The sequence below is a fragment of the Genypterus blacodes genome, unplaced genomic scaffold (genome assembly GCF_046128005.1).
Source record: "Genypterus blacodes isolate CSIRO-AG114 ecotype Tasmania unplaced genomic scaffold, CSIRO-AGI_Gbla_v1 ptg000026l_1, whole genome shotgun sequence".
NCBI classification, from domain to species: Eukaryota; Metazoa; Chordata; class Actinopteri; order Ophidiiformes; family Ophidiidae; genus Genypterus; species Genypterus blacodes.
Window position 1 is genome coordinate 56,734 of NW_027466839.1, and position 22,927 is coordinate 79,660.

Here is a 22,927-nt window from a genome sequence, read left to right on the forward strand (position 1 = left end):
TCTCGTTCTCTTCACCACATGCATATCGGCCTGCCACCCCCCACCCCCTTCTGCATCTCTCTCTCTCTCTCTCTCTCTCTCTCTCTCTCCCTAACCCTCTCCTTCTCTCTCGCCGTCGCTCTCCTCTCCGCTCTCAGTCTACGTGCTGTAGCCCTGCTGTTCAGTCCTCTCAGCCCTCTTGTTTTAGCACCAAGGGAGGAGGAGCCATCAGGCAGCACACTCACACTCACACACACACAGGCATATTCACATACATACACTCTGACATCTCTCATCATCTCCTCCAAACACTACGCTCTCTTACAATCACCGTTGGCACCAGCCAGCAAGCCAGGCCTGATCAGAGCAGGGGAGCACAGCTGTCTCATCGCCCAAGATGGATGTACTGATGAAGGGGTTCTCCATGGCCAAGGAGGGGGTGGTGGCCGCTGCTGAGAAGACCAAAGCCGGCATGGAGGAGGCTGCAGCCAAGACCAAGGAAGGGGTGATGTATGTAGGTATGTACATCATCTTGTAAGCGGAAGAAATAGATCCGCATTAAAGGTTGGTGGGGTTTTGTGGGCGATTGTACATGTATAATGTGTTGTGGATGTGTGTGAGTTTGCACAGCTGTGAGGTGGGGTCCCATTGGTGTCCATGTCTGGGACAGGAGAACAGACACACACGAAGAGAGGGGGGGGGGGGAGAGGAAGAGGAGGAGAAGGAGGAGGAAGGAAGGAGGGGTTGGTGAGGCGGGAGGCTGCTGCAGGACTGGCGCAGGACAGAATGGGGAGGGGGTAGGAGAGAGGTGGCAAAGGGGAGATTGGATGGCGAGGAAGGCAGTTTTGGTGACTCACTGGGTGTCACGGTGCCGTTTAGGGAAAAATTGAAGAGGAGAAAATTAGGAAAAAGAAAGAGGGGGAGTGGGGGGCTCTTAGGAGACACTGCAGGGTCCCGTGATCCCTCTGATGCGTTCAGAAGGACGTCCTGTGATGGACTCAACGCAGGGATGTAGGAAACATACGAATATCATATATTACACATCGACTCATTGGGGGTTTGAGCTCTGTTGGGAAAAAACAAAGAATATTCAAATATTTCTCTCTTTTTTTATCAGAACGGTGTCTGCACCCTTTTCCGACGCTGCTCGGTGTCTAAATGGGCCGAGCAGTGAATGCGTCACATCTCAAGGTTACCCTGCTTGGTGAGGAGTAGTAGGAGTGAAGTGGGTGGGGGTGGAGGTGTGTGTTCGGAGGGGCGGGGGGTGGGTGTGTGTGACAGAGGAGGAAGTTGGCATCGTCGTCTGCAGTGTGGAGACTCTGCGTCCGTCCCTGACTACAGATTGATGATGATGATGATAATGAGAAAATGTCTGTGTGTGCATCGTGAGTGTGAGGGGGTAGACAGACAGAGAGAGAGAGAGAGAGAGACAGACAGGTGGGCAGACAGGTAGACAAACAGACAGACAGGCGGGCAGACTGGGCAAGGACCACTTTGGCACTGCAGCAGTGTGCTCTCCCATCATCATCATCATCACCCTACCTCCAACCACCATCCCAGCCCAATGCGTGCATGTGTGTGTTCGTGCGAGAGTGTGTGCTTTGTAGCAGCATAGTGTGTGTTCTTGATGACTAACCACCTTCGTCCCACACAGCTTAATGAATATTTCACCCCCAACTCCCTAATGCCCCATCGAGGGGAAGGATACAGGGATGGAGGGATGGAGGGATGGAGAGGGGGGAGATAGTGTGAGGTAGATAGAAATAAAGCCAATAAAACAGAGGGGGAAGGATGAGTGACAAAGAGAGGGAGAGGAGGAGATGGGGATTATGCCAGGAGGGATTTGAGCTTCTCGTCTTGTGGCTCCTGCGTTAACACATGGACAAGGAGCTAGAGAGAGAGAAAGAGAGAGAGAGAGAGAGAGAGGGGCGGGTGACGCGGCGTGTTAGAGGGATGATGGAGGTGAAGGGAGGAGGCGGAAGGAGGGAGATGAGACGGACTACCAAATTAAATATGGATGCAGCAGAGAGCCCAGACTCCAGGCTGGAGTAAGGAGGGTTAAAAATAACCCGGAGCAGCAGGAAGAGGAAACCCAATTTGATAGAGACGCAAATGAATAGACAGAAAAAGACGGCGAAGGGGAGACAGACAGGAGAGAGGAGAGAGGAAGGGTTGTGGGTTGAGGGTTATGCTCGCTGGAGTGAAGAAGGTCGATAGGAATCATAAACGAATGTATCAGCCTGCAACGGGGTGCATACGTCAGCAAGACAGGAGCGTGCGTGTGTGTGTGTGCGTGTGTGTGTGTGTGTGTGTGTGTGTGTTTGTCCAGAGAGGACATTCACGCTTTATGGTCCAATAAAACACACCACAGTCCTTAAACGCAACCTGCCCCAAATTAGCCACAACCAGGCTGATGTTAGAGAGTTAGAGAGAATAAAGATGCACAAAAAAGGCACAGGCAATACAAACACTATCATATTCATCATATTAGGTCATCTAGTATAGAACACTGGAAATAAATCACACCATAGAGTCATTTTTGCACTGTAAATTGAATGAATGAATGAATGAATATGAGACTCACAATAGGTTCAATACACTTTGCTGGATATATTTGTGTGTCACGTTGACGTACATATATACTGTATATACACGACATCCAGTGAGGAGGAGGAGGAGGTGGTGGAGGAGGAGGAGGAGGTGGAGGATGAGGAGGTGGCGGCCGCATTCTATTGGCCGAGAGAGTAGGAAAGAAGCTGTGTCATTCAGTGTGTGTGTGTGCGTGAGAGAGTGTGAGAGAGAGAGCGAGAGAGAAAGAGAAAGAAAAAGAGAAAGAGAGAGAGAGAGAGAGAGAGAGAGAGAGAGAGAGAAAGAGAGAGAGAGAGAGTATCAGGGTGTACCGCATACCGTTCAGTACACGTGGCTCGGAGGGTGCGTCGTCCAGAGGAATGGAGGGATGATGGAGAGAGAGGGGGGGAGAGAGAGAGAGAGAGAGCGAGAGAGGGGGGGCGAGAGAGAGAGAGAGAGAGATGGCAGCATCTGTGTTTGTGCAGACGTATAGAGAAGAGACAACATACTCTACAGATTTTACTCTCAATTCTTCCTTATTTATCCATCCTTTATACCACCTCTCTCCCTCTCTCTCTCTCTCTCTCTCTCTCTTATCTCTCCATCCCCTCGCTCTTGCGGATTATGTAACCAGCGTTTAATCTGCTGGGGCTCGTACTGTAATGAGCACGTGCAGGCTGTGTGACAGAATAAAAGGCAGCAAAGAGCAGAAATTGTGCCGCCAGCATCAGAAAGCAGCAGATATAATTAGACCAAGCAGAAGGAAAAACAGTCACAGGCAAAAAGTAGGTCTTTGAATCTATTTTTAGAGCATTAACTGCTGAATTTACACTTTGAAGGTTGTCTCAGGCTCCATTATGGAAGCAAAGGAAACATTCTGTGCTGTGTTAGAAGCTTGGTGGTGCTTTAAAATGTAAGAATTGTATAGGAAGACAGTAAAATTGATTGAAAATGGGTCATAAACATTATAACAGTATAACATTATCACACTGATGTGAAAACCGTTACCTTTAAAGATTTAAATTCATAAGTAGGTCTCATAAATCAATCATGAATCCAAAATATTATTGCAAATATAATCAATTTTGGTGTATTTCTTGTATTCTATTTATGTTAGTCTTGTTTCTTGTTAGATAATAAACCATGACTCTTTTATTTCATGGAAACATCAAAAACACCAGACTTTACATAGAAGTGATTTTCTTTTGTCTCCTTTTACTATTAGGCACTAAGACAAAGGAGGGAGTTGTGTCATCAGTAAACACAGGTAAAACAAGCTCTGTGTGTGTGTGTGTGTGTGTGTGTGTGTGTCCAGAGTGTTTGTGTGTGTGTGTGTGTGTGTGTGTCCAGAGTGTGTGCTTGAGTTTGATGTTTATTCCTCGTCCTCTCTGTGCCACAGTGGCCAACAGGACCGTCGATCAGACCAACATTGTCGGAGACGCAGCAGTTGCCGGTGCTAACGAAGTGTCGCAGGCCTCCGTGGAAGGCGTGGAAAACATTGCCGCCTCGACCGGGATGGTGAGCCAGGTCGGTTACCACAGCAACGTTTGCTTACACAGATTTTATCTACTAGTCGTTTCACACTGGCGGCACCTCTGCACACCAGGAGAATCACCACAGCGTATCAATCTGGATTCAATATGTCCAGATGAAGTGCCTTTGAGCCAAACACTCCCAAACAACCCCTATCATCTCTCAGAGCCTCACCAAATCACACAGCTGTGAACTATGGGAGGCAGGCAGGTGCACAGGCTCCAAATCTTAAATTTATGTTAAATTTATGAAACAGCCTCTCTTGTGTTTACATAATTTGAACCCTTAAACATCTGTGTGAAACATGTATTGTTCTTTGTGCGTTTGCGTGTTACGTTGCTTCTGTCTGGTGTTGTTGTTGTTGTTGTGGCTCTCATCTTCTGTTGTTTATGTTGTTTGTGTTCCCCCCCGGTAGGAGGAGCCTGTATACGAGGTGCCTATTGGACAGGGCTGTGAGGGGTCATAGGTCATCTTGTGGGAGCGGGGTTGGGGTGAAGGAGTAACAGAGCGAGCATAATGCATGCTGCCACATACAGTGTAGAGCTGACGGCCCACACCAGCGAGTGAGCATGAGGGCAAACGTCCTAAACTCACATTCATAACTCAAAGATTTAACCCAAGGCTTGAAAAGTTGAATGTTGTAAAGTGTAAACTGAGTCTGAAACACATTAATAGCACATCAGCTTTTAACTTTAATTTCTGCTTTTGTCGTTTTCGACTGAGACAAAGAATCAAAACAGCCCAAACCTGTCTGGGAGGGAACTAATTAACATTCTAAATAAACGAAACCAATTGTTCAACACAGTTTACACTTAAACTTTCATTTCAGCCTTTCAAATATAAGCTGTCCTATTGCACTGTGATGCTTCTGGTGTATATGGCTAACATGGGCCACAAAACAGGATTTAGCCTCTGAAGTCCCGAACAATAGTACAGTTTTACCTCACACGCAACAGATGAGGTGATTCATGCAGCTGGAGAAGTTTAGAGAAGTGTGTTTACAGTATAATATTGAAGGATGATGCTCAGGCCAATGGGATTATGTCTGTTTAAATGGGATTAACAGGTCATCCTGATAGGTTGATTAGCTGGACGATGTTAGGACAGATATAAAAGTGAATTTTGATTCGGGTTCAGATGTTATTGACAAAATTTCACTGTGGTATGATTTCTATTTTTGCAGGAATAGTAGGAGTGTAAATCGTGAACTCATACTTAAAACAATTACACACTATTAATGTATTAATGGAATACAGTGGAGTACAGAAGTGTTTTAAGGAGGAATCTGCTTTAAGGGGGATTTATTCTGATTTGTTCAATTTGTCATTCAGATTTTAGATGATTAACAATTATTATATAGGAGATACAAAGAAATTCAAAATGGTGGAGTAGGCAAGGTGGTGGATAGACAGCGGTGTCTCTGAATCGGTGTCTCTTGGCTTTATTGACCAGAGAGATGCAGTAATCATTTTGATGGGCCTGGTTAATGGTATGAGGCCTCTGATTGCTGATTAGCTTGTCACAGCCAGACGGACTGGACCAATATCCCAAGCGGAAACGGTCCTGTGCACACAAGAGAAAGACAATTATTAATGTTTGGGACTTCAGGGCCTCTGTAAATTCCTGAGTAGGTCATATTATGTGAAGGCCTGGCTCTACATTCAGCCAAAACTACCACGGCCCCTCAAGATGCTCACTCAGGAGTGTGGTTCAGGCCACTGACACTAAAATCCCTCTAGTCCATTTCTAACGACGTCTCCATGCAGCATAAGTGGCACACAAGCTATCCGCCACATGTCTGACAGCACAGATCGGTCATGAAATGCATTCACGGCATGCGCCTAAATAGCTCAAGTGTTCCTGCTCGGCTCAGACAACAGCAATCCGGCGCACAGCGAAGGTTGTACTTGGCTGTTAGGGGCTGTAAACTTACACTAACACTCAACTAACTGGTACATGAAACATTGAGACGCCTTAAGCATGATGATCGATAAGAGTCAAGTGGACTCTGCGGCATGGTAATGTAACGGCTGAGAGCTGGGGAGAGGGAGAGGGAGGGGGAGGAGATGAAGCTAGCTGACCACCGGTGCTTGAGGCCCCCTAACCCCCCCCCCGCCATTACATCATCCTGTCATCTCAACATGGCCTCCTCTACACCTCTCTCATCTCTAATTCACTCCCACTCTCCTCTGTTCCCCCCAGGGCGAATATGGAGGAATGGAGCAGGGTGGCGAAGGAGGAGAGGTAAGGAAACGGACGGAAGGATGCTCGGAATAAAGTAGGATTTGGGTGGAATACCACTTTAATTCTTCTGATGTCAGAGATTTTGATTTAATACATTCCCATCGGGCATTTCTGTGTGGAACGCTGAGGTGAAAGGAAAAATGCTCTAGTGAAAACAAATTAAAACACTTTTATTTTTTGATAGAAGTATGGAAAATGTTGACGTCACATGCAACAATAGACTAATCATTGTTTTGAGGCAATAAGTGCAGTTATTTTGCTTTTGGAGCCTCAGTCTGATTAAATTAGTGTGAAAAGTGTGATCCGACAAAGTGCAGCTAAGAATAACATCTTGTCCATTTTCCTTCCTTCCTTCTCTCCAGGGGTACTAAAGCATCATCAGGACCTCTCCTCCCTGGCTCTCCGGTGGTCCCTCGCTCCCCCTCACCCCGCTGTACCCGACTCCGGATGTTCAACATATTTTTTTGTGACTTTACAGAACCAAATCAACTGAAACAGACTCTTCCAGATGTCGCCCCTCAGCATCCCCCTGATGCTGCCTCTTACCCACCCATCACCCCACCCCTCACCCCTTGTTCTTACCCTCTGCAGTCCTCTGCCACCCGTCCTTAACCCTTTCCTCCCTGAAACACACACAGCCTGTAGCTTTTCTTCCACTGCCCGTCCTCCCTCACATTCCCTCTGTGTGTTGGTGTTGTCACGATATTAACCCGAGTGTTGTTATCACCTTATAAAGAGACCTATACACACACACATACACACACACAAAAACACACACGCACACAAAGAGACACATGCTTGCAACACACACACACACACACACATACAGTACAAAAAAAATACCAACACAGACACACACACTGGGCAAATCATTACATCGGGGAATTTAGTGTTAGAAGAGTTCCAAACCTCTGCAGGATGACTACACTCACATGTACTCGGTGTGTGACAGTGCGAGCAGCTGTTTGTGTGTTTGTGTGCATGTGAGCTTATATGTGTGTGCATGTGTAGCCGCTGATGTATAAAACAGCACCCGGGAGGGAGGGATGAGGAGAGGAAGAGCGATACAGAACCATGTGTGCAGTAGATAGTGAGCTACAGTAGATAGACCGCATGGACAGATTTTGTGTAGAATGACTCGTCGTGTGTTGTAGTCATAGAGTAGCAGCTGTTCTGTTTAGCGTCGTGCAGCTTGGTGTGTGTGTGTATTCCACCCCGACACGGTGAAACGGGGTTATAACACACATTTTCGTCTTTTCTCAACCGTTGAGCTCCTTCGATGTCTCAAATGCAGAAGCGATACGGCACAACTCACTCGTTACATAAGAAGGAAATGCAGTTAAGTATTAAAGACAAAATTGAAATGTGGCAGACCGTGATGCCGGGGAGTTAAAAAAAAAAATAGGGGGACCACATTGGGACACATTTCTAGTGAAAGTCTTACAAACCTTAGATTAAAAATGAGCTGCTAGCATTAAAATGTGCTAAATTATAACAAGTAAAAGTCCCATTTTGGACTTTCACATCCCTTGAAAGCACACACATACACACACCCCTCTTCAGGTTGAGATCGTCATCTAAATCTCTTCGAATGATCAGTTTAGATTCTTCAAGACAAACTAGAGCAGCGTTTCCTTGGAAATATTGACGGAATATTTGACAAAATGGAAATATCGCCGTAAAGCACCAGTATTTCCACAGCATACTTACGTACACAACATGAGTAAATGTGCTTAGTTACTTCTGAGTTCCCACATTGGTTCATTTGTTGTTGTTGATGAAGCTGCTTTAGTGTTTGTGAAACTGGTTTGCATGTCAAAGTAAAAGCATCAGTATTTGTACATCAGTCAGTTATTTACTCCCATTTCTGATCTATAGGAGAATGAGCTGTAACTGTTTGAATGTAGTTGTTAATGTGGCGTTCAGTCCAAACTGTGGCTCCGCCCCTTAGCTGTCTCAGCCAATGAGAGGATTCCCCTGTGTCGTCATTCACAGTGACCCCTCGCCGCTTTTGTAACTCCACGGCTCGCCTGCCCAGCTTCAGTGTGTGTATCCGTGTGCACTGTTGTGTGTATGTGTGCATGTATGCATGTGTGGGTGCGCATGGGTGTGTAACGTAGAACAGGTCCAGCCAGCAAAGTGTGTGTGTTTGTGTCTGGAACAGGTCTGGGTGTTTTTACTTTGAAGCCAATGGAAACTGATGACTGCATGTTGCCTTACTGAGCAATCTGACATTCTCTCACACACACACACACACACACACACACACACACACACACACACACACACACACACACACATCCAGATATGCTACACAATCACGCATCATGTTTAAGTTGGCATCAAAGCAGACTTGCTGATTTTATAAACAGTACCAGTGAAATTAAAAAGGTTTTGTTGAAATCCAGCAGTGTGTTGCGTGTCGACTATATGTTTGTGTTTGTTTTAAATCACAGGATGCATTTGGGTCATGATAATATTAAAAGTGAGGTACAACTTTCTGACAATTAACTTACATAATAAAGACTTTCTAGGCTTAATAAAGACTTGCCTGGATCAAACCCGGCAGGTTATTCTGGGAGGTGAGGCGGACCTTCAATGGTGATTTGGTCTCAGATCGGTCAAAGGTCAAGGTTCCTTACAATTCTAAGTGAGCCTCCGATCATCACTTCATTTCAGCCACAGCTTCTAAAACACGCTCACCTGGTTGTGGGTGCATCTGAAAGTAAAACATCAGAAATCGAAACAGCAGTTTCATCCAGATTAACAAGCAACTTCCCTGCCTGGAGCAACACAGATAAGATGGGTGGGGGGCGTGGCGCTTGGATCGGAAGAGGAGCGATATGAATAAGTACCACCTCAAGTAATTCCTTTTCGGTACCATGCAGGTTTTGGAAAAACCCAACGGGATAACTTCAGAAAGCAAACACTGGAGCGCAATATCGATGTTCTCTACTGTGATGTCAAGGAAGCTGGCACAATAACCAGCTTCGTTTTCTATACCGACAGGCCAGTTGAATGGCTCAGAGTCATAATAGAGGAAGAAGCCGTCATTGGTCAATGTACCATTGCTGTATACAATAATAAGAAGGTTATTGTGCAGGGCGCAGCAAGGCAGCTGTACATCTTTGAGATTAACTTTGTGCGTCTGAGAGCCAAGAGTGCAACCAGCCCTGCAAAATGAGGAATGATGTCCTGTGAGGTGATGGGACTACGCCCTCGTCCACAACTGTGGTGTCCCTGCCTATTACCAGCTTCCAGATGAAGACGCGTCTGAATTCACAAAAGAACAAAATGTAATTCACATATTGCATTAATAAACTTGTCAGGGCGCAGTGTTGTCTCTTTTTGTGAACATTTTATTGGTTCTCCAAAAAAAACAATAAAATAAAAAGTTATTTCCATATAAGGAATTGGACGGTTAGGAGGATAAAATACCAAGCAGGGGACGAGCCATCACACGGACGGGCCGTCGCCGTGCCGACCGTCCCCGGTTTCTGGTCTCGGGGTTGAAGCTGCGTTTGGTGACGGGGACGTTCACCAGTGCTCAGCAAAGGGATGAAAACAAGTGATGAAGCTGCTTTAGTGTTTGTGAAACTGGTTTGCATGTCAAAGTAAAAGCATCAGTATTTGTACATCAGTCAGTTATTTACTCCCATTTCTGATCTATAGGAGAATGAGCTGTAACTGTTTGAATGTATTTGTTAATGTGGCGTTCAATCCAAACTGTGGCTCCGCCCCTTAGCTGTCTCAGCCAATGAGAGGATTCCCCTGTGTCGTCATTCACAGTGACCCCTCGCCGCTTTTGTAACTCCACGGCTCGCCCGCCCAGCTTCAGTGTGTGTATCCGTGTGCACTGTTGTGTGTGTGTGTGTGCATGTATGGGTGCACATGAGTGTGTAACGTAGAACAGGTCCAATCAGCAAAGTGTGTGTGTTTGTGTCTGGAACAGGTCTGGGTGTTTTTACTTTGAAGCCAATGGAAACTGATGACTGCATGTTGCCTTACTGAGCAATCTGACATTCATTCACTCACTCACACACACACACAAATACACACATACTCACACACACACACACACACACATCACACTAACACAAATCCAGATATGCTACACAATCACGCATCATGTTTAAGTTGGCATCAAAGCAGACTTGCTGATTTTATAAACAGTACCAGTGAAATTAAAAAGGTTTTGTTGAAATCCAGCAGTGTGTTGCGTGTCGACTATATGTTTGTGTTTGTTTTAAATCACAGGATGCATTTGGGTCATGATAATATTAAAAGTGAGGTACAACTTTCTGACAATTAACTTACATAATAAAAACTTTCTAGGCTTAATAAAGACTTGCCTGGATCAAACCCGGCAGGTTATTCTGGGAGGTGAGGCGGACCTTCAATGGTGATTTGGTCTCAGATCGGTCAAAGGTCAAGGTTCCTTACAATTCTAAGTGAGCCTCCGATCATCACTTCATTTCAGCCACAGCTTCTAAAACACGCTCACCTGGTTGTGGGTGCATCTGAAAGTAAAACATCAGAAATCGAAACAGCAGTTTCATCCAGATTAACAAGCAACTTCCCTGCCTGGAGCAACACAGATAAGATGGGTGGGGGGCGTGGCGCTTGGATCGGAAGAGGAGCGATATGAATAAGTACCACCTCAAGTAATTGAATGAGGCCATTCTTTTTCGTCTCGCTGCAGGAGAATCTACGTCCAGATGACAAGTCTGTTGGTGATTCACTCAAATAGCAACTAATAGAGGAAGTAAGTAATACTTACCTGAAAGATTGTGTACAGGAAATATGGTGCAATGTAAAAAGCACCTATGATTTGAGATGAATTAGGAATATGACTATGACTCTGTACAATGATTATAAGACTAGAAATGTTGATTAACTGTACGCAATGACATAGGCAGAAAAGAGTTGAGAGTTAGAAACACTCGCATCCTGTGAGGACATAATAGGAAGGCAGGAAATAAGTATAAACGGAATAGAGGTTTAAGAATAAGCAACCTGTGTCCCTGACTGAGTGAGTCATGGCAAAGGCTATAAAAGTCACAGCTGCCCAAGCATCGAGGTTCAGTACATGACAAGCCACCAGGACGAGAGGATCATCTCTTGGTGCGCAACCCGTGCCACATTATTATTAGTTCTAATCAGTATGTGGTTGAAATCAATATTTATGATTTGTGACTTCCTTATGATGCTGTGAGATTTGCCCCTTCTGTGACCATTAAAAGGCACAAGCTGAATAAGATAAAACTAAAAGGTTCGGAATAGGAGAAGAGTCTCCTTGCCACCAGCTTAAATAATCGTCAGTCATTAGTGAAATTCTGCTGAGGTAATACCGCGTGGAAGCTGATGATTCGGAACCTTGAAACAGAGAGCTGGACCAGTACCGCCTGTTACTAGAGGAAACTAGCGGATGGAACAACAGGTAGTGAGTGTCTGAGTCAGGTTCTCTTAAACTTACATAAATAAGGAGTTTCCACTCGCGTTGTCTTTTGTCTTCAGGGAACAGCTAGAAGACCAGCAGGCAGCAGACCAGCAGACCACACACACACCTCCACGTGGATTAAACCAGATCAGGGCAGATCACAATCAAAGCAGAAATACAAAGTATAACAGCAAACTAAGAGAGAGCACTGAATATTTTGTAATACTAAAAATAAGCAAAAATTACCCAAAAAAACATTTCTCCTACAGATGCCTGCTGTTCCTTTTCGGTACCCTGCAGGTTTTGGAAAAAAACAACGGGAGAACTTCAGAAAGCAAACACTGGAGGACAATATAGATGTTCTCTACTATGATGTCAAGAGAGATGGCACAAGAACCAACTTTGTTTTCTATACCGACAGGCCAGTTGAATGGCTCAGAGTCATAATAGAGGAAAAAGCCGTCATTGGTAAATGTACCATTGCTGTATACAATGATAAGAAGGTTATTGTGCTGGGAAAAGCAAGGCAGCTAAAGACCTTTGAGGATAACTTTGTGCGTCTGAGAGCCAGAGTGCAACCAGCACTGCAACATGAGGAATGACGTCCTGTCTGAATTCACAAAAGAACAAAATGTAATTCACATATTGCATTAATAAACTTGTCAGGGCGCAGTGTTGTCTCTTTTTGTGAACATTTTATTGGTTCTCCAAAAAAAACAACAATAAAATAAAAAGTTATTTCCATATAAGGAATTGGACGGTTAGGAGGATAAAATACCAAGCAGGGGACGAGCCATCACACGGACGGGCCGTCGCCGTGCCGACCGTCCCCGGTTTCTGGTCTCGGGGTTGAAGCTGCGTTTGGTGACGGGGACGTTCACCAGTGCTCAGCAAAGGGATGAAAACAAGAGAAGGGATAAGGTGGGAAGGGGAGGAGGGGGGAGAATACTAAAGCCAAGAACTAAAAATAAAAATCCTTCTTAAACCCCCCCCCCCCCCCCCCCCCCCCCCGCCAACGTCACCACTAATCTTCCAGTCATAGAGCAACTCAAGAGCAATAAATTATTATTCTCCTATATTAGCACGATGCTAAATCTACTTCCCTTCCCATGAAGGTTAACTCGAAGTGGCCGTCTCCCTTTTTTTTTCGGAGCGGACCCGTTTGTGAGATAAGGCATCTGTAGTGCTGTCAGCTCAAACCATCGCAGCAGAAGAGTCGCACATACATTCTGGGACCACGGAAAGGAGCTCTCAAGATGGCTGCCATAACAACAGCAACGGGAAGGCTAAGGGGGGAGGGACAGAGTCGTTCATTAACTCTCAAAGTGGGACTCTCTGTTGGCTTCTTTTTCTTTTTTTTTCAAAATACATCTCAGATAAAAATGAGGACAGGCTTATATTTAAAACAGAGACACTGATATATTGGCAGCGCAGAGATCACAGGACGTCGGCTAACTACCAGGCTAGCGAGCAGAGGTAAGCACTGATATGTTCAGAAGGCTGTATGGGAGGCGGAGGAAAGCAGGAGAGGGTCATCCATAGTAAAGGGAGAGAGGGGGGGGTGCTGTATGACGGCAGGTTGTGATTGGCCATTTATGTGAAGGTGAGCCCAGCCTCATTGTAGACTTGGAAGACTTTCTCGATGGCGTTGACGTACGCCGCCGTCCGCAGGTCCAGACCGAGGTTGTACTTGCTTGCTGTGCGCATGATTTGCTACAAAAAACGGCAAAGGAGACAAGGACTGATGTTATCGGCGAGCGAGTTCAACGCGTCATCTTGGATTGCTATGGTACAATAAGTCCAAAATTGGGCTCTCTCAGTGTAGAGGCTTGGATTAGGGTCATGTAGAGAGCAGGATGGGAGTTCACTTACCCGAGCCGACCTCTCCATGGTGTAGGCCAACCCAGAGTGGACGATGTCCTTCTCAGAGGCACCCTGCATCAAAACCAAGGTCATGTCATGGATATGCAAATTCAATTGTGCGTGTGTGTGTGTGTGTGTGTGTGTGTGTGTGTGTGTGTGTGTGTGTGTGTGTATGCATGCCTGTGTGTGCGGCACTTACAGCAACTCTGGCCTGGAAGTCAGCAGTGGGGACGATGGGGATGGGTCCTCCCTGCTTGCCAAACTTCCGCTCTAAACTTTCCTGCACCGACACTAATAGACAAAAGAGGAGGGGAGGGACAAAGAAGGCGTCAGCAGTCGCTCTCTCCCGCTACATGGAAACGTACGGAAGGCATGAAGAGGAGGCAAGTACTTACTGAGGAGGTGGTAGTTGGAGTCCCGCTCGTATTTGAAGGTCAGTCTTCCATAGCTGACGTGGTTGAGGTTCTTCAGCCACTCAAAGTAAGACACCGTCACACCACCGGCGTTCAGGTACATGTCCTGCAAGACAACAACACACACTCGTACACCTGCTTGTTTTGGGATGATTGGTGCTGCTGTGTACATTTGGTATGAGAGTAAAAGACAGTGTGTGTGTTTGTGTGTGTACTTACAGGAATGACCATGACGTTGTTCTCCAGGAAGATCTTGTCAGCATCTGGGGTAGTGGGACCATTGGCACCCTCAGCAATGATCTGAATGATCAGGCACACACACGTTACCAGAATAAAAGCTTTAAAAGAGGATGGGATTTTTCAAAGAACTCAAACCACAACAAGGGGAATTCAAACAGTGACCGGAATGTCGGCGCTGTGCATGAATCTTTACCTTAGCCTTGATCCTTGGTGCGTTGATCCGTGAGAGCTGTTTCTCTCCAGCAGCAGGGATCAGGATATGGCAGTCGGCTTCCAAAATGCTCCCTTCATAGGGTTTGGCCCCTGGGAAGCCTACGATGGTCCCGTGTTGCTGCGCGGAATAAAAAGGGTGACATGTAAGGAGGGACCGTGGTGGAACATACGTGACCTCACATGGAGACGAGAGCCGAACCCTTTACGTACCAGCTTGTAGTCCTCCAGCTGTTTGGGGTCGATGCCGTCCGGGTTGTAGATGGCGCCGTCGATCTCCCCCACGCCCACACACTTGGCCCCGAACCTGTGCAGGTACCTCATGGAGTGGAGACCCACGTTACCGAAGCCCTGGGAGAATTCAGATGAGTGGGATTCAGGTACAGCAACAGGTTAAATGTCAGCAACACTATGCAGTGACTCTTCCTAAGTACCTGAATTGTATATTGTTAGATCATAATATAACGCTTTGGCTCGTTAAAGCTGTTTTACTAATCCTTATTTGGATGCACGCAGGGTTAATATACCAGCAATTTCACACTCTGGTGGCACCCTGTGGTCAGTTTGGGTTACTCCATCTATATGGACTTGGCAGCGGTGATCTCCGAGGATCGATGACAATCTAATCACACTACAACACACACATCCTGACTGCTAAACCCTTGCCTACTCCCCCCTTTTACAAACATCCCCTTTTACAAGAATCATCTATAAAAAGGTTGTGTGTTGGTGTTGATTCTCCTTGCTGTGAATGTGAAACTTACACCGCAACTTAACTATTGGAGGACAAATGCAGGCAAATGTTCATACACGGAATATAAAAGTGTGTATGTGTCGACATGTGTGGAAACATCAGACACCGACATGTGACGTGATGGAAGTGAAACTGAACACAGATCTGTTCCTGTTGCCACAACCACCAACTATTGTGACAGACGCGCTGTATAAATGAGTAGCAACCTGTAAACCATTTAAGGTTTCAGTCTAGCCTCTCCTCTAAAACAATACAAACTCAATCCTCCCTTTAACGAATACCACAGAGGTATTATTCTCATACTGATCCTCGCCAAGAAAATGAATTACTCTTGTTGATCATTTGTCTCTCTCTGAAAAAGAAGAAGAAGCATGGTCAGGTCATTGCAAGCTGCTTGGCGAGAGAAGTTGTACTGGACTAAGACAGATGGCTGGACTTTCATTAAGGTCGCAGCTCTAAGACCCATCATCTGAAATGAAAACGCAAATCCTGCGCGTTGGCATCTGTGACTGAATACATGTGGTACACGCGTGTCTTGGGTCTGATCTTCCCAGTAAGCAGAATATTTAAGCACTGATAAAACCTGTGTCTATGCGTGTGTGTGTGTGTGTGCACGAGTACCTGGACAACAAAGGTCTTGTCCTGGAATCCAGGAGCCAAGCCCAGCATGCTCATGTAAGACGCCTCATTGATGAAGTTCTCGATGCCGTGGAAAACACCACGACCGGTGGCGGAGATACGTCCGTGGATGCCACCCTGACTGATGGGCTTCCCCGTCACACAGGCGTGGGCGTTGATGTCCTACAAACACACACAAACAAAAAGGCAAAATCAAATCAGGTCTACACAACTCTGAAGGGTTGTTTCACTGTCTAACTGTAGGATTTGCATTACGGTCTCGATTATTTATTTGCGTTAAGAGGTCGACATGAAGGGAGATGAGCAAAACAAAACAACCCCTAAATCTGAAACTCAACCTTTACTAACAAATACTAAGACTAAGACATCTAGAGGCCATGAGTGGTACTACATGTTAAAGACCTTTGCAATATGGTGTGACAAAGTTTTGCAATGCTATGTTGCCAGGCAGTGTTACAGCTGACTGAACTTGAGTAGGCCACATTACCCACAATCCCCTACACTCGGATATCCAGGGCAGGAATGAAAAAGAAGTCTAATGAAATCTTCTTACATCTTTCCTTAAACAAATGCCAATTTACATTTAAACAGAAAGATAACATTTGAATTCTATTTACTACAAGCCCATGGCAGCTAATACACACATGAACACACACACAGCCACACTTTAAACACCTACACACTAAGTACATCAAGTTTATTAACCAAGTAATTTCCGAAGCTTTATGCAAATACCCTGTTTGACAGGTGTTGATAGCAGAATGATTAACTGATAAGTGTCCGAACCCAAACGCACACACACACAGAGGCCTAAGTGTGTCCAGAGAAGAGAGGAGGAATGTGTGCATGGGCTGGAAGGAAGGGAGAGGCAGGCAGCGGAAAACCACAGTTCATGGCAAAAATGACTCATCAGTGGTTGCTTGTTTTTGAGCTCATTTGAAAACTGCAGCGATTCCCTTTTCATAGCGTTTTGGGAAGCCGTTTCCTTTAAAAAAATCAGGAAGACTGGACATTTTGTTCCACACATCTCATGGTTATTAAGTTTGAGATGGACTATTATGCAAAAAAACTGCACTGATTATGGAACACGAGCCAAATCAGACACATTGACCCCTCAAAGTGGATCTGAGAACTTACAGTGTGTGCAATGGTGTTGGCGTAAGTGTCTGCAATCCAGGACATCTCCCTCTCTCCTGTGCTCATGTCTGGGGCTGGGACATCGATGCCAGGCCCTGATGAGGAGCGGAGTAGAAGAAGAAGAAGAGGGGGGAGGAGGTGAAGGTTTATTACAGAATGCCAACTGCAGCGGAGGAATGCACACACATGCACACGTGCTTTACAAACAGATAAACACCTTTGCAGCTTCCTGACAGGAGCTACAACCTGAAGAGCTTCTTAACGTTTATGAATGAACATGCAGCGATCGTGTACAGTGAGCAGAGATCTGAGCGCCTGTGTCCTCAAGTCACCCGGTGCAACCATGGACACGTGAGGCCCGATCCAAAAAGAGCAGAGTTTGAGGGGGAAGGGAGAGGAAAGGGAAAGAAAACTGGATGATTCACTCCCCCGTCAGAAGCATCCAGGCCAAACCGCCCATTAACTTGTTTTGGCTGCATGCACATTTTTTTCCGATTTTCACTCTGTAATGTTGCCTTGGAAACTTCAGAGTTCAGAGTCAAACACATACACACACACACTTACCAATGAAGCCTTTCTTAGCCAGCTCAATGGTGAATCTCCTGGTGATCTTCTCCAACTCATTATCCTGACAAAGCAAAAACAGAATGCATGACTTATTACTGGAAATAAAAATAGGGAAGTCAACTCTGCCACTTTATTTGTATTGCTGAATTTAAACAGTCATCCATTATGCCACACCCTTTTACCATCTTCATCTCTGTTTCTCTTTCAGTGGGTGCAGGGGAAAGGGGGGGGAAAATCAAATTATAATTTTCTGCAGCTCTGCCTTTTGGCTTCTACTATAATCAGGAATGTGTGTGTGTGTGTGTGTGTGTGTGAGACAGAGAAATGACACGAGTTTAGTAATACAGCATCATGAGGGTAAGCAAGGGCGTTCCTCTCCTCGTGAGTGTACTTACACTGGCCCTGTCAGTACATGCACTTTAATACTTCCATCAAAGACACCGATTGCTTCTTGTCATACACAGACACACCATAACGAAGCGACGACGTATGAGAGAAACAGAATGTGAACATCTTAAATCCGAGCACGTCTGCCTCAGTGCGGGCAGACTCGCCTCATGTGCGATTACGCAATAGCTCATGTATACTGGGCAGAATCTTATTGATTGTGTGTGTCTACGCGACTTAATCACATATGTGCCTGCTGAGCGTGGGGGAGGGAGAGGGGGAGGGGCGTTGACATTCTGAGGCTTACAGAGTAATTCTTGGGGTTGATCTTGACTCCGGCTTTGGCTCCACCGAATGGAACATCTGGGGAAAGAAGAGGAATCAGAGTAACCATCTTTGGAATATACAGTAGATGTTACTTTATTGTTTTACTGATTTTCAAAAGGATAAAGTGTCAGGATGTTATGACTTACCAACAACGGCACACTTGTAGGTCATCAGAGAGGCCAAAGCTTTCACCTCATCCACAGACACCTCAGTGCTGTAGCGGATACCTGAGGGGAAGAAATGAAAACCAACAAATTGAGTATTCTCTCCACTGCCACGGGAAACTACACTAAAAGGTCGGAGGTCAAAAGAAGACGACTGAACCAATCTCAGCTGTCCATTCTGAATCCAACCCCCCACAAGCTGCAGCAATTCCTTCCTGTTGTCTGTCCTGTGAGAGTACTACCGTCGCCCCGGCAACATGTGTGAGCCAGCTTGTAATGCAGTGTTACATGAGATCATAGAGCAGGCAGCCCGTGTGTGTGTGTGTGTGTGTGTGCCTGTTTTGTCTGTCGGGCACCAAATATAGCTCAGCCAGAGTTAGCTTACACGGAGAAACCCAAGGACGTTAAGCACAAAGAGGACACTGCAGCTTTCCTTATGGCAGTGCAGTGTGTGTGTGTGTGTGTGTGTGTGTGTGTGTGTGTGTGTGTGTGTGTGTGTGTGTGTGTGTGTGTGTGTGTGTGTGTGTGTGTGTGTGTGTGTGTGTGTGTGTGTGTGTGTGTATGTGTGTGTCGTATCTGACATAATAGTGCCACGGGTCAGAATCAAAAACATGACAAACAAAAGCCATGGAAGCACCCACTTGAACACCCTAGGGCATGACATCGGCAGTAAGTGCCACCGAATGACATCATTCTGGACTTGCGTTTGAGTCGCCGCTGTCCACTACTAGTAAACAAACGCTGCATTTCTCCGTTTCATATCACTTTTCTTTCGCATCTTCTATTCTCCGTCCTCCTACGTTTCTTTTCACGCGGATATCACCTGAATAAAGAGCCTCCAGCCCGGCCCCGCCTCATCCAGCCCCATTGTTCCATGCCTCCAAACCACAGAAGCTGTACACACATTCTTCTGAAATGGAAGGCTGGATTTTAATCAAACAAACTGCGCCCACATTCAAACTCGGAGGGCCTCAAATGGTCAAAACCTTCATTTCTACCGTCTCTTGACTTCAAAACCCAGAGGAGAACTTGTCTAGCATGAACCAACCAACCGTCTCATTGTGTTTAAGGGATTTTTAATTGCATCATGGTCTATTTGATGTTAGTTTCTGCTACAATTACTCAACGCTGCCATCTGTGTAATGAGACAAAGTGTCCAGAAATCCATTCATAGGGGCGGTGGAGACAGCAGGTGAGAAGTTAAGACGCTCGCACAAAAGTTCTGTTTAACTTTAGAGCACTAAATCACAGCTTTAAGCCAGATGGAAGCTTTTATGTGGGGGCGTCCCTCCTTACCTAAACAACTGACAAAGGGCAAGAAAACCTGGGCTGCTTAAATTAGTTCCTTTTGCGTGAAAATGCGCACACACACACACACACACACACACACACACACACACACACACACACACACACACACACACACACACACACACACACACACACACACACACACACACACACACACACACACACACACACACACACACACACACACACACACACACACACACACACACACACACACACACACACACACACACACACACACACACACGGGGGGGTGGGAGGTTAAAGCCCTACCTGCACACACACAAACCAGCCTTTGCACTTTGTAGTTTACCCTGATCCGAGTACAGACAAGGGTCTATGTCCTACATCAATGATTACACTAAGAACCCCGTGTTTTCCAGGAGCCATAAGTGACCTTTCAGACTGTTCAGCCATAGTAAAGCACAACAAGCCTCCAATCTTTTATATTCTCATTCATTCACGACTATATAGCTGCTAAAACTGTCAATCCTGCAAAATCACGAGTGGACCGACTGCTCATCTGCAGCCAAAAAACACAATATACTGGTTATACATTTGTGATTTCCCACGTAAAAACCGGGTCAACATCCACTCTCCTGTGTTAGAATGTGGCCTCAGAGTGAGAGAGCAGCCGAGCGAGGCTCCCCTGTACAGCCCCCTCCCCCCACCTGTCACACTGCTGACAAATAGGAATGCCTGCAGACACAACCACCCCCTCTCATTCACTCACGCTTCCCATATTCCTATAGATCACTGCCCCCCTACTGAACAAAAACACCCAGCATGCATTGCTCTAGCAGTCCAAATCCTACGCTTTGAACCTTAAATGCTCATGTTACTGGTTCCATTTCTTCCCCAATGCTGACCTCACCACATATGGAGAAAATATGAAATCAATCAGAGACTAATGGTTATTGTACGCGGCCATAAGATTTCTGAAAGCTTTCTGATGTTGACACTTGGCCCTCACCAGCTCCTCTTCATGAAGCACATGACAGAGCAGACAGCAGAAGGTTGACAATGGGGTATTGTGTGGCACATAATGAAAGGAAATGGCTGGCCCCCCTTTTAGAAGAACAATACGTTTAACAATCAGTGAATCATTCTTCCATTTTATTGTTTAATCACTTCGTATATATATATATATAAAACCATCACGAGCTCAAAGACCTAAGTCATGTGCTTGAGTGCTTCTTTTAGCTGACCAAGAGTGACAAAAGGTTACATTTACAATGTGAAATGGAAATCAGTAAATCCTCAAGTCAGTGAAGTTGAAATGTTTGTGATTTTGTATTTGGAAATAGATGATTTGATTATAACGTTAACTGTCTGTTGATCCACTCATCTTGAACCATTTAACTGACAATGAATTGTTGAGATATAACTACGTTTAAAACTAAAACAACAAACTGACGAGATTAAACTTAGGGTATCTTATCATATCCTGTTGGTGACAGAGAGATCGATGTAGATTTATGGATTGGATTTAACACTCCTGCTGTTTGACAGGTAGCTTGCTGCTAGCTTGCAGGCTAACAAACTACAGTGCCACAGGTGTGCAGGAAGGTCACTGTCCATGCTGCACGTTTAGCTGGAAGCGTTTGGAAAATACACGAAGCTACTAAGACAAAAAAACAGCTGTGGCAGCGACAAAGACGCACCCTGACACACTGGAGTGAAGCTGTGTAAGGCTAAACCAGAGCAGCAGCTGTTATTGTTAACGGCTATGTAGCGCCTGGTAGCTCGCTGTAGCTAGGTGTCAGGGCCGGTCGGATCTTTCTTACCCCCTTTGCATGGTGTCCTGTGCTGGCTGTGCTGGGCGCGGTATCCCTCCACCACCTCCCATTCTCCGCTGTCCCTCTTGATGGGGAAGGACACGCTCAGGACGTGATTACAGGGCTTGATGATGCGCAGGATGCCCCGCACACGGCTCCTCTTCTGCTCGGGGGTCTCCCTTGTTTTCAGATCCTCCACCAGCTTGTCCTCCACGATGGCGGCGCCGCGGTCGAAGAAGCCCTCGACCATCTTGAAGAAGTTGGGGTCGTCGTGCTGGTCGGCTGCTGCGTCGGCATAGCGACGGACCCGCATCAGAGACGAGGACACGGGGAGAGCGGAGTCTACACACCCCGAGGCCAGTGCGGTACCCGCTGAGCGGCTAAGCAGCTCCCCGAAATACCGATACATGACTGCTAGGGTAATTAACTAACTGACCGTGTGAACTAATGAAAGGCAACTAAAGGGCACAAGGGCGATGGGGTGACGACAGGAGGGGCAGAATGAGCGACGTAGTGGCAGCTCCTCACCGTGTCCCGTCCTCTGGCCGAGTGGAGAATAGCATGCTGCGTCCGTTTGCTTTAAAAGGCAGCGCGAGCCCACAGGAGCAGAGGGGCTCCCCGGGACGCACGCGGAAGAGGAGGACCGATGGAGGCGCGCGCAACTCGCAGCGCGCGCTCCCGACTTTGAATGAAGCGAAATTCCAAATGAATTAAAGATGGATTAATAAATATCGAAGGAAATAAAACGGTTTTCATTCAGACGGCAAGTTAAGTATTATATAACAATGTCTTTAAGGATAACTCGGACATTTATGTCAAGGCCAAGAGTCTGAACAAAGTAAGGGGAAGCCTTTCAGACGTCATTATGGTTACTTGGCTGTAGGCAGCTATGAGGTCATCGAGGTTCGGACCGCGATAATTATGTCATTGGTCAAAAATAAAAACAGGCCATGTAACTGTATACACAGTCAGGTTGAAAACATTGCTACAACTTAGTGTATGTCTGGCAGCTGTGTGTTTGTGTGTGTGTCTTCGTGTAAGTGGTGATTGATACAATATTGCCTTCATTCATTCATTTACATTTTACTTAATTTTTCCTTTGCGTTAATTATACTAGTGGGAGATGGGAGAAAATGTTTGAGAACAGCAAGTGTGTATGTATGTATGTGTCTGTACATCAATACAACCGGCACCATTCCTCCAGCGCCTCTAAACTTCTAAACACTATCAGGGGTGGGCAGGGGGAGAACAGAGGTCAGGGGGAAGGTGGTACGGGAGGGTCAGCAAGAGGCTGGCTTTCACAATAACCTTTAACAAAGGTCAGGGTCAAGAGAATGAGCGAGTTGGCATCTATCTTCCTCAGCCTTCTCATG

The 22,927-nt window shown here is 46.0% G+C and overlaps 2 protein-coding genes and 1 long non-coding RNA gene across 4 annotated transcripts; 2 read left to right on the top strand and 1 right to left on the bottom strand.

Moving 5' to 3' along the window:
* The first annotated feature begins 155 nt into the window (after positions 1-155).
* On the top strand, positions 156-8,357 carry sncgb (synuclein, gamma b (breast cancer-specific protein 1)). Of its 2 annotated transcripts, XM_076143659.1 has the most exons (6): positions 156-497; positions 3,773-3,814; positions 3,947-4,074; positions 4,496-4,513; positions 6,283-6,324; positions 6,687-8,357. In XM_076143659.1, exons 1-6 carry the CDS (start codon positions 377-379, stop codon positions 6,693-6,695), a joined length of 360 nt encoding a protein of 119 aa, XP_075999774.1. In that variant the 5' UTR covers positions 156-376; the 3' UTR covers positions 6,696-8,357. The 2 variants fall into 2 exon arrangements, with proteins under 2 accessions (XP_075999774.1, XP_075999775.1); XM_076143660.1 differs by lacking the exon at positions 4,496-4,513.
* Positions 8,358-10,998: 2,641 nt separating this feature from the next.
* On the top strand, positions 10,999-12,440 carry LOC142993053 (uncharacterized). Its single transcript, XR_012961099.1, has 3 exons — positions 10,999-11,089; positions 11,842-11,946; positions 12,034-12,440. It is a non-coding gene; the product is annotated as an uncharacterized LOC142993053 (long non-coding RNA).
* Positions 12,441-12,920: 480 nt separating this feature from the next.
* On the bottom strand, positions 12,921-22,125 carry glud1b (glutamate dehydrogenase 1b). The gene is made up of 13 exons (XM_076143658.1): positions 21,564-22,125; positions 18,448-18,528; positions 18,282-18,337; positions 17,585-17,648; positions 17,021-17,115; positions 15,866-16,045; positions 14,704-14,841; positions 14,474-14,611; positions 14,260-14,340; positions 14,023-14,146; positions 13,827-13,918; positions 13,637-13,699; positions 12,921-13,477 (listed from the first exon to the last, which is right to left on the bottom strand). The coding sequence occupies exons 1-13, from the start codon at positions 21,961-21,963 to the stop codon at positions 13,358-13,360; spliced, it is 1,632 nt and encodes a 543-aa protein (XP_075999773.1). The 5' UTR covers positions 21,964-22,125; the 3' UTR covers positions 12,921-13,357.
* Between the last annotated feature and the right edge of the window lie 802 nt (positions 22,126-22,927).

What these genes read in the sequence shown, in the direction of transcription:
- sncgb (XM_076143659.1), top strand. Translation starts at nt 377, where the DNA reads ATGGATGTACTGATGAAGGGGTTCTCCATGGCCAAGGAGGGGGTGGTG. An exon ending in GGAAGGGGTGATGTATGTAG is followed by an intron (nt 498 to 3,772) that starts GTATGTACATCA and finishes TTTTACTATTAG; the next exon opens with GCACTAAGACAAAGGAGGGA. An exon ending in TGTGTCATCAGTAAACACAG is followed by an intron (nt 3,815 to 3,946) that starts GTAAAACAAGCT and finishes TCTGTGCCACAG; the next exon opens with TGGCCAACAGGACCGTCGAT.
- glud1b (XM_076143658.1), bottom strand. Translation starts at nt 21,963, where the DNA reads ATGTATCGGTATTTCGGGGAGCTGCTTAGCCGCTCAGCGGGTACCGCA. An exon ending in AGCTGGAGGACTACAAGCTG is followed by an intron (nt 14,612 to 14,703) that starts GTACGTAAAGGG and finishes TATTCCGCGCAG; the next exon opens with CAACACGGGACCATCGTAGG. An exon ending in CCATGGAGAGGTCGGCTCGG is followed by an intron (nt 13,478 to 13,636) that starts GTAAGTGAACTC and finishes CGTTTTTTGTAG; the next exon opens with CAAATCATGCGCACAGCAAG.